The sequence below is a fragment of the Daktulosphaira vitifoliae genome, unplaced genomic scaffold (genome assembly GCF_025091365.1).
Source record: "Daktulosphaira vitifoliae isolate Bord-2020 unplaced genomic scaffold, ASM2509136v1 Scaffold_4, whole genome shotgun sequence".
In the NCBI taxonomy this organism is placed as follows: Eukaryota; Metazoa; Arthropoda; class Insecta; order Hemiptera; family Phylloxeridae; genus Daktulosphaira; species Daktulosphaira vitifoliae.
This window is the reverse complement of record NW_026099575.1, coordinates 13,227,790-13,246,983: the sequence shown is the minus strand read 5'-3', so window position 1 is coordinate 13,246,983 and position 19,194 is coordinate 13,227,790. Positions and strand designations below refer to the sequence as shown.

The 19,194-nt window shown below is 24.4% G+C and overlaps 1 protein-coding gene across 1 annotated transcript in view; it reads left to right on the top strand.

Moving 5' to 3' along the window:
• LOC126904957 (chaoptin-like) overlaps positions 1-19,104 on the top strand; it is a 200,470-nt gene extending 181,366 nt beyond the window's left edge. The window contains exons 5-6 of the mRNA XM_050684362.1: positions 5,870-5,927; positions 15,843-19,104. Coding sequence (XP_050540319.1) covers positions 15,895-19,104 — 3,210 coding nt within the window. The 5' untranslated portion in view covers positions 5,870-5,927; positions 15,843-15,894. The remainder of the gene's footprint in view (positions 1-5,869; positions 5,928-15,842) is intronic.
• Positions 19,105-19,194: the final 90 nt, after the last annotated feature.

Below are 19,194 nucleotides of genomic sequence, written 5' to 3'. Positions count from 1 at the left end.
CTAGCAAAATAGCTCTTGATATTAAAAGGAGATTATAGATCTATTGCTTTATCGTTCTTTACTCAGATTATTAACTTTAAATAAATGGAATAATATAAATTGACTTACCTTCGTATTTTGCAATGTCCAAGAAGATAAATGAAGTATTTACCAGAAATGCCTATTTTTTACTCAATATTCTTTATTTATGGTAATAATGTCTTTATAGACCAAAATAAGTTTTAAACACAAATAAAGTAAAAAATAAAATAACTCAAACGACAGCACGGGGCCGTGATCAAAATGTAATAGCAAAAGTAGTTTGTAGGAAAGAACTAGCTTACTGGAGCTGTGGCTCTGGCCTTAGCCGTAGCCGTGGCTCTGTCTTTTNCTGGAGCTGTGGCTCTGGCCTTAGCCGTAGCCGTGGCTCTCTCTTTTCAATGGATATCAGTGCTTTTTATAGTACTGAAGAGGTACCCCCATATCCAGGGATATTGCCGTTTGTGTTATTCATGATTATATTTTATTGTTTTAAAGTATACATTACATGATAATTATATTGATAGCATAGTTAACAATAGATGAGTTGACATATATGTATATAATAAGAAATTGTGTTGAACATTGTATTTGTTATGACAGATAAATTATTTGTTTGTTTACAAGTTATTTAAAATATAGATTATACTTTCTTCATTGATAATTGTGAGATGCGTAATGCAAAGTATTAAGCATATCACGACAATTTTTATCAAGAATAATCAACTGATAGTTTCTAAAATTCATTTTCTTGTCATCACTTTAAATGTATGAAACTGAAATGGTATTTATTTTATTTTACAAATAAAAAAAATTGGTTTAATTTCAATTTGTTAACATTAGAAGTAACTATTAGTTTTTGTATTAAACAACAATTAAAAAATTTATATAAATTTTAAAATAAACATATTCATTTTCTATGTATGTGTACGAGTTGTGTATGATTAGTAGTCGTTATATTTCTAACCTTAATTCAGTCGTATCGGTGATGTATTCATTGATTAAACATAGTTCGTTAGTATTTCCATTTAATTCATCATGAAAATCTTATTGTTACTTGTTAGTTTATATTAGAGAGAATAAGAAAAACAATGTGTTCATTTAAAAAAACAACAGATATCAAAAACGTATAACTTTCTTCTTTTTTAATAAACATAACCAACCTTTAATTTTATCTTCTTATCACCTTCTTACGCATGGCAACATTTTTCCAGCGCCGCCACCACATAACACGAACGTAAAAATCCCATATGATGTTGTCGCACATTATACAATAATACTTTAATTTACAATGTTTTATCTAAACTGTACCATTACAAAACTTATTACTTTTACTACAATATGGGAAATTAAAAAATGTTCATATTTTTTAATTAAATGTCATTAATTTATCAGAATAAAGATGTTTGCAATTAATTATATATTATTAGATGATCTTAAGTAATAGTAATCTTAATACATGAAATTGTGGATGGCTGTTTCTGATTTTTCCTAAATACATTATACACAATAAAAAAATCATAATTTTAGGCAGTACATAACTCGATATAATTAATTATATTGTCAGTTTTCTTCGTGGCTTTTAATTGTATTTTTCTTTGCAACGTTATCATTATTATATTTTCATAAAAACATTTTATATAGAAAACTAAAATATTAATTAAACATCTTAAAATTATTATAGTATAAATACCTTTAAAACTGTTTCTGGTTAATGAACGTGGACAATATATATNGTATAAATACCTTTAAAACTGTTTCTGGTTAATGAACATAGACAATATATACTTAGATTTAATAGTTATTAAATCTATATACTTTTTATATTTAATAGAAAACTTTTTAATTAAATCAAAATTTATTTATAATTGTTAAAACATGTTAAATTGAGTATTTTATTAAGAATGTTTACTAAACTTAGGTTAAACTAAGTCACAGTTCTATTAAATGTCTTCAAAGGTAACAGTTCTGAACTTTTACCCCGTTTTAGTCCTATTTCTCAATAAACAAAGTTAGAAAGCACTTTCCTATGGTACTTATGTAACTACAGTAAATTTACTCATCTCATTGTCATTACTGACTGAAATAACTTCAAAATTAGAAATCAGTTAGTTTTGTCATCAATCCACTAAAATTTCTTCAATGGAGTTGTCAACATCGTGATTTGCTAAATAAAGTGACCATTCAATTAAAGCTTCGTTTACGTGGCATCATTTTAGTTTTGAGAGAATGAACCTATTAAAATAGAAAATGTTATTTGTAGACAGCGCAAGAAATGAAATTTGTCTTTTTTACTTCTTGTGTTCATCTTTTATTATTTATAATGAAATCATAATAATAAAATACAACCCAATTCGTGGAATTCTAAAAAGCTTTTCTTATATAAAATTATGATGGGCAACAATATAATTTTACACGTCGATATTTTTCTGGATTTTGACGATATCGTTATTAAAAAAAAACACAAACTTTTTAATATTTAAGTTGGCAAAAAGCACGATTCTTGTAACTTCAAAGTGCTAATTACTAATAGCTCTTGTAACGTACAGAAAATGCGCTAATAAATATTTATTATAAAACAACTACTCACCACTTTAAATTAGTTATATGTTAATAGATTATTCATATGTCTCAATTCATAAACATAATTGAAATTATTCTACGAGAATAGTATAACATTATACCAAAGTAATATAGAATTTCACCAAACCAAAAATTTTGAATTATAATAATTTTAATATTACAATATATCGAACATTTAAAAACTAATATTAGTAATAAACTTTTATCCTGATATCTTATCGGTATTTTTATCCAACAATAATATGAACAAAAATTGTTTTCAATTCATGTACTACATACTAAGCAATTAATTGAACTCAATAGAATGATATGTAAAAAAAATGTGAACTTTAAATAAATAAAGATAAAAATAAAAACAATAATACAAATGAATTATACAGTTGATAAAAATAAAGATATAATAAACGAAATTGAATTTAAACGTATGATTTTCTTTTTGATTCTTTTCAGCTAATTTAAAAAAAGAAAATGATAAAAACGGAAATTTAAGTATTTTAAATAAGATATACTGGTCTTAGTTGAAACTTGATTTTTTTCGGTGTATGCGTGTTCTGTTAACTGTCTGAACGTTTATTGCACAAGTTTACTACCCTTAGTCGAGGCTCCCATAAAAGACAAACAAACAAACTGTGAACAAAAACCCAATGGAAAATAAAGAACGTGTGCGAGTAATATTTATTAAACGGAAGCTGATGTTGACAATTCAACCAGCGACGTTTAGCCCATAAAGTTTTACCATATATTTATCTACTGACAATCGAAAACAAACATGAATTTCTAATAATGAATGGTTTTACCCGTTCATGTAAAAACCCTTGAGAATAAATTTCAATAGTGCTATGTAAATTTTTTTTTTTTTTTTAGTGAGTAATACACCTAGAAAAGAATCAAGTTTACCTAAATATTGGTACATTATTTCCCAATGTTTTTGATTTTTTCATATTATCTTATAAATAAATAAACAACATTTTCAACCCACTACTTAAGATGTCTATTTTGAAATTCAAATCTGACAGCTCAAAACTGTTGACATTTGCAAGGGTTTCTAATCCTTTGTATACACTTAATGTACATAAAATAAAGTTATAATGGATTGTTGTTTTTTAGATCCATATCACAAAACGTTTCTAGAAAAAATATCTTTATTATTTTATTTTTAAAACAATATCAATTATCAAATAATAATATTACAAAATACACTTCAATAAATTCAAAACTAAATTTAAAAAAAAATTGTATTTTCTACAAACTTATTTTACGTTATAAATTTGACGAAATAAATAGAAACTTTATTCTTAAACATAAAAAGATGTACTTTAAAATTTTACATGAATAATAAAATTATTTATTATGAAATTTCTATTAGAATAAATTTTACTTTTTACTATTATAGAAAATTGTTGATTAACTATTTTCAAAAACTCTCTTGGTATTTTAATTCCGTTCTATTATTTAAAAAACATTTTTCTAAGTACTTTAAATTTTATTCCAATGAAAAATTACGATAAATTTACAAAAATTAGAATATAGAAAGTATTACTACTATTTGTAAAATTTAATGAGTATAAAACAAAGAGAATTATTTTAAATTATAATTAGTATCGTGTTCAAGCGTTCAGTACCAATACATCGAATTAGGGTTCTTTTGTATTTCTATGCATTTGTTTTTAGAATAATATTTAACTCCATTCAATATCTTACAATAAAACGTAAATAATTGAAAAAACTAATCTTAAAAGGAAAAAGTTTATTATAAAGAATGATGATCACGTTTCTCCTCAGCATATTCTTATTAAAAGCTTTAAGTTTCAGCATTAAAGTTACTTTAATTCTGAAAAATATTTTTTATACAGTTGACCTGTGTACAGAAAGAAGTATTTTCGTCAAATAGTGTGCAATATTTACAACTGTTGGTTATTAACTTTTGAGGTGAACTCATTTTTAAAATCTATTTGTAACCATTTAAAAGCATTCGTTTCCTTGTAAAATGAAGAACAGCAAATATTATGTTTTAAAAGCAAAATTCTTGTAAGTTCTAAGAGTTTTTCTTCAGTAGTATATTTAAAAACTCATATTTTAATATAATCATTAATACTTAAATTAACTTTTGATAAACGATATTATTAACGATAGATCTAAGATTTATTTTAACAGTATTTTAAAGATGGTAAATTTAATGAAATAATAGTACATAATTTAACAATATAGTAATTGCTGTGACATTATGAAGTTTCAGATAATGTTTACGTTGTCTAGATATTAAGTTCTGACCAAAATTTGTGAAAAATGAAATACAAATTTTACATGTAGGAAAATCCCGATAAAAGTGAATAATGTTAATGTCGCAAAAATTAATGTCATAAATGAATAATATAAATTTAAACTGAAAGTGCAGTGTGGTTAATAAGTCAGACTATCATTTAGTTTAAAGTCATTATGTAATAATAACATGGAATCGTCATTTTTCAATAGTTTAAGTTTTTTAAACATTTTCACGATGTGAAAAATAGTTGTTTTTTCTAAAATATTTATAGAATTAATGTTATTATTATTATTATAATTCTTGCATTTTTTTGAAGACTCTAGTTAGAATTTATTTTATTGATTTTTGATAAATTTTATGTGTCAGATAGTTTATTTTTGTAAATTTTTAACGCATGAAAAACATTGCACTATGTGAGTTATTAACACTAATAAATTTGTTTATTTTTTTCATTGACGATCTTCATACAAAAATTCAAAAAAAGGTATTTCCAAATTTGGACTATTGAGGATATATGAATAGAAAAACTATTATAAAAAAAACTATTATTAAATATTCATCAGTAATGAATTCACAATTTGTAAAATTAGTCTCTTAATTTTGTTATTTCTAAACATACCACATAATCCTCAAATTAGTCTTATAGTTTTGATTGCTATAAATTTTAATTAATATACTAAACATGAAATACAATCATCGCTTTTGTTAAAAGTTTTTAGTAAGCATCAAAACTGTCAATCATTATAATAAAAAACAGGTATATAAAAAAATAAACTGAAAAATATAATGAGATATTATTGTTAAATTATTTCTATAAGATACAATAATTTGTATGATTTTAACAATGCAGTAAAAATCTTTGTATTATTTAATGATCATATATGCTTACAAATGTATGTGAAATAATTTCAAACGTTGCAGTACTGATTCCTTTTAGGATTGTCCATATAATAACTTTCTAAAGTCTTATTGAATATTAATGGTCCAAATCATTGTTTGTTACAGGATAGAGCCAAGGGTTTGACAGACTCATTATGCATTTCACTAGAACCCGACAAAACGTGTAAGTATTTCGATTACTTACTGTTGAATATATCGTGTGTAGGTGTACTCACATAATACTCGGTCAAATAATAAAAACGGTCTGACGAATATAACCATGACATATTATCATAACCTCAGTTAAATTTATATATCCACGATAAAAAGCCGGGTTTCATAAGAAGAAAACTGAATTCAGAATGAGTTTCAAAACAAATAGCTTTTATGAAATATTTTATAACTACAGCACACGAATAGAACAGCTTAATTAAACTGCACTAACGATCACACCTAAGGCAATTATAATGATGTTAATCATCTTTCATAATATATAAACATTTTATTACTGTGATCACATAGAAAATTTTGAATAAATAATTACAACGTCTTAAAATGGCTTTCTTCAAAGACAAATATATTAATGCATAATTTTTTAAAGATCATGTAATTCGTAAGTAATGTCAATAGTTTTCTTTTTTTTGTGAAAGTTTCAACATAATAAAATTAATTGATTTTCAACCATTTACTATATCATTTATTCACTATTTACATAATTTCAATATATACAAATATACATTGGTCCAAAATCGAATTCACTGATATAGATTTTTGAAAAATATGTACTTTTTAGATTTTACATTTATTGTTCCGATTTAACTGTCTATAACATAATGGCAGACTTTATTTTTTCAACAATTTAATTCGTACCACTGCAATAAAATTATTAGTTAGAATGTTTTCTTCTCCGATAGTTTTATAACTTTTTACCACTACAATATAATTTCGATTTCTGTAACTTAATACTGCCCCTGAGATGGCTCTCTTGTAACTTATATTTCTATTGTTACACTTTTGAAATTATATTACTTTTAAACTGCTCAAGCAAAGCCTCAACTTTATTTCCTTTTTGGATGTGAATAGATAAAAACAATGCTATTTTAAGTGTATATTTATGCCTATATTTAGACACCTAATCAAATTTGGTTTTAGCTATTCGCAAATTTATTAATACTTGTCTCTTGCAAATTAAAATTTTTACAATACAAATGCAGGTAAATAATAAATCACAGGTTATAACAATATTTCAATCAGTTAATATTATTTGTCATCACAAAGATTAAATGTTTTATAAAAAAAATTCAAAGTATAATATAACAAGTCTAAAATACTTTTTAGATAAATATACTTATTTATTTTAATTATAATATTTAAAGATTTTGGGATCAATCCTAACCGATTATTGGTACACTAATAGTAAATAAGTAAAAATTATTTATTTTTTAGTTTTTTTCAAGAGTACGTATTTTTTTTGTTTTTTTTTTTTTTTTTTAATAAATATTATTGGTAGTTTCTAATTTATCGAATAAAATTTTAACAGTCGTAGAAGCTTAATAATTGTTTATTCGTAAAAAATGTCAGTTTTAAGTACTTAATGTTATGTATATTGATCTGTATAATTGTCAAATAAAATAAACTCAAGTTAATTAAAGTCTAGTTCTACGGTGTGACTAGGCAAACAAATAAATAATTGATGATTAATTAATTCTTATTATATGAACAAGTATATTTTTTGACATTATACGATTAAATAAATAGTTAATAATTTAAGATAAATTAAATATATTTCACACATTTTTGAACTTCTTAAAACTTAATGATTGCTGAACGATTTAGAAAAAAACAGCAACGCATAATATAATTATAGCAAATATAATTTAACTTTAATTACCTTATAAAAGTTTTTTTGAAAAATCGGAGGTACTGTAAGTAATTCAAAAATATTAATAATAATACATTGATGTATATTGTCAACTGTTGATGTTCTTGATTAAGCAAAATAATAAATAACTAGATATTTTTAAATATATTAATCTTTGACAAGTGTAATAGCGTAAATTATTAATAAGAAACTAATTGAATGAAAAGGAGTGAAGAGTGAGAATTACTATCTCATAAAATACCGAGAAATAACCGCAAAACGTACCACAATAATAAAAATAATATGAATATTTATACACCCTCGAAGATTAAAGTTATACGCAGGAATAATAACAAATGTGTTTTAATTTAATGTTTTTAATTATGCTATGCAATCAACATTTTAAAATTTAATATCATAACCTTACCGTAATTATTAAGTTGGTCAACACGAAACTTTCATTAATTAATCTGACCATTTGACAGGAAAATGGGAGTCTCGTTGTTAACTAGATGGTACGTATAATAAAATAAAAAAATTGAGATGACAATACATTTTATACACATATACATTCCAATGTAATCGTGACTTTATTATGTGAATGAGAAAACGTATACCGAGAAGTTTAAATTATATTTAATACAAAGCTTAAACATAATATAGTGAAGTAGAAATTTAATAAAAATAATATCCGACGGCACGTTATATATGCAATTTCACTACATCTTCGTTTATATTCTCTTTATGGTATACCTAAATTTGTTCATAAAGTTTTTATTGTTAACCGCTGAAAATAATTTAATTTTTATAGAAATTTGGGTGCATAAAATCTTGTTTAATAATAATTCAAAAAGTTTTTGGTTAAGGGAAATAAATTAAATATTATTTTTTTTATTTTACTCATATAAAATAATCAATAATTAAATTTTAAATTCCTCTATTACTAACCTGTGTTCCGATTATTTAAGAATTTAAATTTCACTTACATCGTAAATTTTTGAATTTATAAAATATTTATTTGAGTCTAAAATCAAATTTCTAATAAATTACGTGTTTCTTTTATTTAAAACGTTTGAAAATGAAACAAAATGTATCAGTATATTTGTAAAATATTGATACAGATGATTATTGTGTATTTAAGTATAATTGACTATACATTTTATGATTTGTATAATAATTAAGGCAAAGAAACGAATTTTGAAATATAGACTATCTTACCTCCTTTAAATATTTAATGTATAGAAAAGTATGTAATGAAAAGTATGTATTGAAATATATATTTCATATCATATGAAATGTAATGTAATTTTCTAAAAAACAATTTTTGATGAAATTACTCTTATTAATGATAATATTAGTATTACCCTAACTAATTATAATTCCAACTTTTTTTTAACTTCTTGTTATAAAAATCATATTGTTATAGTTTATTTTATGAATTATTTTATTTTTATCTACTAAGTTATAAAATTGAAATTGTACATAAAAATTATTACCGCTTACGATAAACATTAAAGGTAAACTATCATAATTTTTTTTTTTTTTTGAGAAATGTTTTCCACATATTTGCGAAAAAATGTGAGTTTTGATAGTTTTCTTTTTGGGTTCATTCATTTTGAATGAAATAATTAAAATTGTAAACATTATACTTTAACTTAAAACAACTAATCACTTTACAAACAAATTTATTTTTATGTTATTTTTAAATTATTTGAAGTATTATAATAATTATTCAATAATAGAATAATATTATAGAAATATTAATAATTATTAAGATAATGATTAGCAGTGCTAATCATCTGATATATTGACCATGTATTACAGTTGCAATTCATATATTAGATAGGATAACACAAATAAGTGTCCCCAATTCCATGAAAAATGTATTTAAATGAAAATAATTATAATTATAGAAAATTTGGTGGTAGTATTATCCCGATAAATTAATTTTTATTAGGAAATATATATATCTAAACATTTTTTTTTAACGACATTGCTTTGGTGGCATAATGTTATAATGTAAGAATAACATCATGTTTTATTATAATTTTAATTTTAAATAAATGTTCATAAATGTATAACTATTAAATAAATAATAATCTATAAGTGTTATCTTCATGTTAATTTAATGGATTATAATTATTATATACTCATGCTACTTCACAATATTTTATTATTATTACTCATTTTTTAATTAAGCAACTTAATTGCGAACATTTAATAATATAATAGCTATACATTTTATTAAAAATATATATTGAGTAAATATCAATTAGATTAAATTGCCATTAATACAGATTTTTTTGTTAATGAAAAAATAATTTTTTTATTGAAAAACCATAAATTATTCACTTAAATAAATTTATTCAAATGACACACCGAGAATTTATCTATGTAAAAATTTAAACTGCATTAAAAACATAAAAAGATTAAAGAAAACTTCAATTGCTATATTTTTTAATAAAATTATATTGTCCAATTCGAATACAATTTTAGTGATATTTAGGTAACTTTAGTTTAAAACAAATATAATCCCCCAACCGTTCATAATTTCTATAATGATTTTATACCTTTAAATAAAACTCAGGTACTTTTGTTTACCTCTTTATTTTTAAACAACACAAACACATACCGATGTGGAAAAGTTCAAAATTATGTCCGAAAAATACAAAAACTTTCAATTATATTTCTACATTGGTATTATAACTAAGCGTTAAGTCAGAACAAAATTGAAACGCACTGATGCAAACAAACATAATAACACTTGAATTGGTTTACTTAACTGAGCGATTTTAAACGAAAAATAAAACGCTCAAAATATGAGTACCTGAGACGGGCAAATTTATGGGGACCATTTTTACTTTGATAAGCACACCGAATAATATAGAAAATCTAAGCACCGCGTATGATCGCCACCTAATTTTATACATCCTCGGCCTACATGCTTTTAAAACGCAGATACCTTTTTCATTTTTATCCCTCGAACTTGCATATTCTGTATGAATAAAATTGTAGTCATCTGCGTTATTTAAATACAGATAGGTCGTGTTGTCGATATTTCATCCCTCAATTCATGTCACGACACTAGCATCCTTATGGTCTCCTAAACGTTTATTGTTGCGACCCCAAAACGATTGCGTTTTATTGAAGTACAGAAATACAATCGTTTGTTTTTCGGTTTTGCTTTTCCGAAAGATTTACAATCATTTTTTTTCGTTTGAAATCGCCTTTGCCCTTCGTAGGCAAACCTTCGAAGATCGTCGTCTCTGTAATTTATTTCATTTTTTATTTCCGTAAAATTTTATCTTTTCTTGAAATATACACATAAAGACCCAGAAATACTGTACAACATAAACATACCTAATTTTAAATAAAACATTTTAAAGTTAAGTTAAAGTATTAATAGAAATTATATATAAACAAAATAATTATAATATTCATAAATTAAATCTAAACTGTTAAAAAAGAAGTCAAAATCAATAATAAATTATGTGCACTTTTTTTTTTAAGTACAATTTTTGTTAACTAATAATAAAACTTGTTCGTTTACAAGGTACAACTTAAATACATAATTGAAAAAAAGGAAATAATTGGTTATTGAAATGATAGCTTCAAGGTGTGTAATATATTCATTTTCTGTATTTTACTTACAAATTTTATTTGATACAACAAAATGTTCAGTAATTTTTTTCGTAAAATAAAAGATTAAATCATAAAATACATTCAATTGAGTATAACTTTACTTAGAACAATGTAAACTTAATATTATTTCTATCATATTTAATATACTCAANTTCGTTTGAAATCGCCTTTGCCCTTCGTAGGCAAACCTTCGAAGATCGTCGTCTCTGTAATTTATTTCATTTTTTATTTCCGTAAAATTTTATCTTTTCTTGAAATATACACATAAAGACCCAGAAATACTGTACAACATAAACATACCTAATTTTAAATAAAACATTTTAAAGTTAAGTTAAAGTATTAATAGAAATTATANTCTATTGTTAAGTTAAAGTATTAATAGAAATTATATATAAATAAAATAATTATAATATTCATAAATTAAATCTAAACTGTTAAAAAAGAAGTCAAAATCAATAATAAATGATGTGCACTTTTTTATTTAAGTATAAGTTTTGTTAACTAATAATAAAACTTGTTCGTTTACAAGGTACAACTTAAATACATAATTGAAAAAAAGGAAATAATTGTTTATAGAAATAATAGCTTCAAGGTGTGTAATATATTCATTTTCTGTATTTTACTTACAAATTTTATTTGATACAACAAAATGTTCAGTAATTTTTTTTCGTAAAATAAAAGATTAAATCATAAAATACATTCAATTGAGTATAACTTTACTTAGAACAATGTAAACTTAATATTATTTTTATCATTTTTAATATACTCAAAAGACTATAATCTCACAAACCGAAGCCATTTTTAGCAAAATAATATTCTAAGGTTTGGTTAAATGCCAACATTATATCGAGTAAAGCTAATTTAATTTTTACTATCATTTCAGTAGTTTTAATGTATTTAATATTATATCTTTCGTAAACATAGAAATTTTATCATATAATAAATAATATATCAAAAATTATTATCGAGATCAATTAAAATTCAAATAAATTTTTTATAATTTCATTTATAGAAATACGCATTCATACTAAAATGAACAAACAAAAATCACGGATAAAAATAGAATAATTCTTTACCAATATTTATATCTTGGGATTAATTCAGAACCAATAATTATCGCCCATATGTAAATAAAATTTATATTCCAAGTTATAATATTAAAAATTAGTATTTTAACGAAAAAAATCGTACTTTTTTTAACATTTTAATACTACAAATTATAACAACTTCCAGCAAATTTAATATGTTAAATTCTAAGATTAAACTAATGATTTTTGTAGCAAAACTGAATAATTAAAGTTTTTATAAATTAGTTCAAACATTTTTTCTACCAACCAATAATTAAAAAGAATTAACTTACATTATAATTTGTAATTAAATTATATAATTACTAAGTTAAATAATTTCAACATAAACAGGCTGTTTGCCAATTTTATACTCAATTTTTTTTATAGTTGAAATGACTCAGTAGGTATAATTGCTTTTAGAATACTGTAAAGTTACTTTTGGCAATTTAGAGCCAATATAAGAAAAGTATAGAAACCCTATGCATAATTATAAAATTTTTTCGGGATTACTTTTTCAGCCATTATATTATTCTATTTTATAATCTAATGTAAAAAACTAAAACTAAAAACTTATATACACAACACTCCACGTTTTTATTTAACTATACAATTGGCAAAATGTTGGATTTTTTATGATTTTTAGTTATAATTGAACGTAGTGCACAAAACGTAGAAGAATTCTTATATGTCCGTTATGGTAAAAATATTATGTCACTAAACACTACCCCGCTGTTTTACCTTTTCAATAATTTCAAATACTAATATCTCAAAAATGAATTATACAAAACTGATTATAGAAGTAACGAATTGGGAATGACAGATCCAGGTTCGTCATTATTGGAGGTTGGCAGTCAACATTTTTATAGAATTGTAAGGCTACATGATAATGAAAAAAATCTATGTAATCACTCATAAAGTTTTATTCCAAATAAAACTAAACAAACACAGAACTTTTTAATAAAATGTAAAAATAATGGCATACGTAACAGAAATCAAGAGATTTTATCATTGTTTTCATGAAACAAGCACTAAAAACATATGTCAATAATAATATAAAAATATGTGTACTACAATTTATGTACAATTATTGTATTGTTATTGTAATATCATGAATTGTCAGAATTATTTAAGAGTAAATTAAACAATTATATTACTTGGATTTAATATATTTGTGTATTATTTCAAAAACTCTTTAATCATTATTGAATATTGAGTAATATTGTATGTGTCAATTTTCTAAGCTAAATTTACAAAACTTCAAATCCTTGTTGAAAATATTCCTTTTTAATCAAAACTCATTCTAAATCCAGTCCCTCTAAAAAATTAACTTATTCCCCTTTTCGTTTCTTTTTTTATTAAAACATCTATTATTAATATACTATTATTATGACAATAATTCAAAATTTAGATTGAGTATATTTTAATCGTCCGGTGTTAGTGGTAATTTGAACAAAATATTTGGGAAATCCATCTTAATTTCATTCATCCTTAAAAAATTTTTTATTTAGATAAACATGTAATTTTCTATTTGGCGAGTGGGGATAGTTGCGAAAGAATTATTAACCTGACCCTCTGGACTTTCAGGCAGTGCATATGATCCTATTGTAATGACTCAAAAAGAACTCACTCTAGTAGTAGATTAAACGAATAAATTAAATAAAATAAAATATGAAAGGGTGTTGGGTGCTTGTTTGAGCCACTACTTTTGTTGTATTAATAATGTTATTACTTGGGGTATGAGTACGAGGGTCTATAAGAAAAATAGAAAATGATAAAAAAATAAAGTGATCTTTATTTTTTTTTAATATGAGATTTATTGTGACTAATTGCCAATTCATTAATATCAATAATGTCACGTGTTTTGACGGTTAACGATAATAGGTGAGATTGAGTTACCTTGAGTGTCTACCCAGAGTGGTTTGGTGGCTATACATATGAACCTACAACCTAATTCCTGAAATAGACACATATTAAATATATAACTCATAAAATTTAATTCTAAACCTTATATATTTTTGGTGAAATTATTAGTTTCCAACCTTGATATTTTCTCTGACACTTATAAATAAATAGATATTGTATTCTTGTACAAATATAACTGTATAGACGGCGGATCACTTTTCGCATATATTTCGTTATTAAGGTGTGGAATGATTGAGCGTAGTGACTGCCTCCGTGAATATCTGACCGCATCTAAGCAAGTGAGAACATTCTGACCACCATCAGAGTGACATCTGAGCCAGAATGCTTATTATTTTGGGCTTTTTATATTAATTTTGATAGTATTACAAAGACATGTAGTGATCACCGACGCTACCATTATTTCTTTATTAATCGTAATATTACATGTTATTTATTACATTTTTATCAATAATGATCTACAATTCATAATGTTCAACCGTTTGTTCTATAAAATCTTACAGATTATTTATTACCTTATGTCTAACACATTACTACTATATATTGTTTATTATTTCCTGTTTGTTTTATATAATTAATGTATGTTTTTTTCTACGAAATTTCATTAGTATATTTAAACANTATATGTTTTTTTCTACGAAATTTCATTAGTATATTTAAACAATTAAAAGGTATAAATATATATCTTATTTTGATTGGTATTTTATGTGATTGAAGTCTTAAATAATACATTATGATATACTGTGTATACATGACACTATGAAATCTAGATATGAAATTTTTAGTGCAATAATTTATTTTATATCATTGGCTACTTTATTAACATTAGATTAGTATATTAAAATTATAAAACTTTGTTAAAATAATGAAGACATAATAAATATATATAATAAGGGTCATCTGATTTCATTTGTACAAAATATTGTTAGTAGTCAAAGTAGAAGAAGAATTTTATTTATAATAACTAGAAATAAAGATTAAAATGTTTAGACACTGTAAAATTTAAAGGAATTGTAAATTTTGTTCATGTTCTTTATAAAAATTAATTTATCTACGTTCTTTAATTTTTAAAGGAAGCAGTTTTTAGTTTGTTCCTACAAAAATAACTCGTTATAGAATCGGTTCTTATTATAACAAACTATTTCCTAACATTACTTCGAATGTATATTGAATTAAGCAATTAATCCAGAATTATTCGTGGATATTATAAATAAACTTATACTATAAAAACAGAAATTATTTTACAATAACCACATATTTATAAAGATTTTAAATTTAAAAACAAACCTTATAAAAATAACTATTGCACCAAAAGTAGACTTATGGATTATAATTAAAAATTCTAAAATTAATCAAACGATAATGGTTTTTCATAAAAATAAAAAGTTTCGCTAGAAATATAGAATTCTGTGATGGTAATTTAATTTTTCTTCAATGAGCTATTTTATAATGTGTATTATAATATAATGAATACAAATACATATAGGTGTTCAGTAAATAAGGAAACCGGTTTCTATTGTTCTCATATTTTGTAACAATTGACCTGTAATTCAAATGTATAAGAAATAAATATTTTTACCGATATAATAACAGTTTTTTTATATTTCAGGAAACATATGCACAAGCTGCGTTAACAACCACTCAAATGATATGGCGATGAGATGAAATCCAATGATCGATGGCCGTCGCTGTGGTTATGCACATTATTATGGTTTCAAACATTTTCTGTCAGCCAATTTCAAAATACAGTTACTACGTGCCCTAGCCAAATACCAGACCAATCATGCTGGTGTCACGATGTAGAAGACGGGATATCACTCGACTGTCCTGGAGTTTCCGGAACAAGTGTTTACACTGCTTTAGCCTCTGTAAATGGGCCAATTCAATCACTTAACATTTATGACCTCGATTCTTCTGCTTTATCTTTATCATTAGCTTTTTTTCCTCTAAATATCACATTAAAAGAACTTCAAATATCTCATTCAAATATATCAATTATTACTGAAAATGGGCTATTCAACATAAAAAACTTGGAATCTTTTTCAATGATTTCTGGCAAGCTCAAAGAAATACCTCAAAAAGCTTTCATGGGGTTAACATCGTTAAAGATAATTGATATCGAATCTAATGAAATAAGCGAGCTAGGAAGCTACACGTTTACTGGTTTGAATTTGGTTAAAATAAATTTGAAAGGAAACTCAATAGTTAAAATTTCAGAATATGCATTTGCTGGATTAGAAAATAGTCTATCAGAATTAGACTTATCAGAAAATAAAATAAAAACTTTTCCAACATCAGCAGTACGACGGTTAGAAAGGTTGATTTCATTGAGGCTTTCTTGGAACGAGATAACGTCAATACACGATGATCGCTTTTCTTTTATGAAGAACCTAGTACAGTTGGATCTAAGTTCTAATTACTTTGAATCAATTCCTGAAGATGCATTCCGTCTATTCCCAAAACTAGAAATGTTATCTCTTTATTACAATTCAATTGAAGGTATTCATAAAAGAGGATTTAGTAGTTTGACTTTCCTCGAATCACTTGATATAAGTCATAACAAAATTATTTATATGGATGCAAACACATTTAAGTACAATGTACGTCTCAAAAAAATTGATCTAAGTCATAATCATATTCATTATATAACTGGCTTATTTAAAAATTTACCAGAGCTTAAAGAAGTATTTTTATCCGAAAATAATATATTAGAAATTTCAAGTGATTCATTTACAAATTCAATAAAGATTTCTGTAATTTACATTTCCCAAAATGCTATAAAAAATATCGAACCTGGTTCTTTCAGTAGTTCTTTTGATTTAAATGAACTTTATTTAAGTGAAAACTACTTAAAAAGGATAGACAGTTTATCTTTTTCCAACTGTTACAATTTAACTTCTTTGAGTTTAGATAGCAATTTAATTCACAGCATTAATATTGATGCATTTCAAAATAATGTTCACTTAAAAGAACTTCGACTACAAAACAATAAAATATCAACTATAAAAAAAATGCATTTTGAGAAATTACCAAATTTACTAGGATTATATTTACAAAATAACATAATTTCTGAAATAGAAAATGGAGCATTTCTTCAATTGAAAAATCTTCAACATATAAATTTACAAGGTAATCATCTTAAGCATTTGGATGATATATTTTCACAAAACCAATCATTAGTATCAATACATATTGATTCAAACGCACTAACTAGTATACATAATAGATCCTTCCAAGGCCAAACTAATTTAAAAATAATTTGGTTGGGTCATAACAAATTAAAAAAACTAGATAAAACTCTTTTTGTGGACATTAATCATACTCAAAGAATTTATTTTAATAATAATTCTATCGAATATATTGAATTAGGTTCGTTCGAATCTATGCAAGCTTTGACATTTATGGACTTAAGTTTCAATCAGCTCAAAGAAATTTCATCAAAAATGTTTGCTGATCTTAGAGGTTTAGAAGAATTACATCTTGCCAATAACCGTATATCGCACATACAACCGAATTCATTTGCAGCACTCAAAAGATTAACTATATTAGATTTATCAGATAATCCATTAATACAACTTCATAAATACATGTTTCAAAAAGATCTACCGATTCAGCATTTATATCTGAATAACTGCTCGTTAAAAACAATAGACAACGGCTCATTTTCTAACCTGAATGATTTATCCGAACTCTACTTGAATAAAAATTTCTTAGCTGCTGAATCATTATTGCAAATTGACGTTCCTACTTTAACGACATTAGACGTGTCATTTAATAATTTAATAGGACTTAATTCAACATTTTTAAAATATCTTCCCAATATTAAGCAAGTTAATCTGGATTACTGCAACTTGAATCAATTGTCGGGTTCAACTTTTAAGTTTAATCTTGAAATAAGCACTTTATCATTAAGGCATAATAACTTTATAACGTTTCATCCTGATGTCTTCAAGAGTCCGAAACGATTGACTTCTTTGACATTGGATGACAATAATTTAGATGTAATGCCTTACTCTGCTTTAGCGGGCTGTGAAAATTTAGAAAAGTTATCACTTATTAAAAACAATTTAACAACATTAGACATGTCAAAACTAACAAGCATGAAAAATCTTAAATCTCTCGTAGCAAATTCAAACCGTGTTCAATCTATATCTGGATTTCCACCAACCTATTTCACAATGTTGACGGAATTAAATTTGGCCAATAATATGNCAGAATTAAATTTGGCTAATAATATGTTATCATCATTTCCTCTAAATATCTTTCAATCTCTCGAACGTCTTGACATTTCATACAACAATTTTAGACAAATTCCAGCATTAATAAAAAATTTGCGATTTTTAAACCTTACCCACAATCCAATTTTTCAAATACGTGATACAACCAAACAATATGTCAATGAAAAATCAAATATTGAAGAACTATATATGACCCAAACAAATTTAACAGTTTTAAGTAGTAAAGATTTTGAAAATTTTCGTGATCTACATAATTTACATTTAAGTAATAACCGTATATCAAAAATATCTCCTGGGACATTCAGCGTTCTAGAAAACTTATACACACTAGACTTAAGTCTAAATCGTTTGGAGTTGTTGCCTCAAGAAAGGTTACAGGGATTATTCCGTTTACGACTTCTAAATTTGTCACACAATTCAATCCGAGAAATTGATGACTTTTCCTCAGATTTAATATCACTTCAAATACTTGATATATCATACAACCAATTGTTAAAATTAAATAAAGGATTATTCAGAAACCTCGAAAGCTTATCTGAGTTATATTTGTATGGTAATTGGATATCTTCAATTTCACCAGATGCTTTTAGAGTTTTAAAAAAACTGAAGATATTGGACTNCAGATGCTTTTAGAGTTTTAAAAAAACTGAAGATATTGGACTTGGGAAAAAACGATTTTAGAAACTTTCCTTTAAATGCACTTAGGCCATTGGAAACTTACAT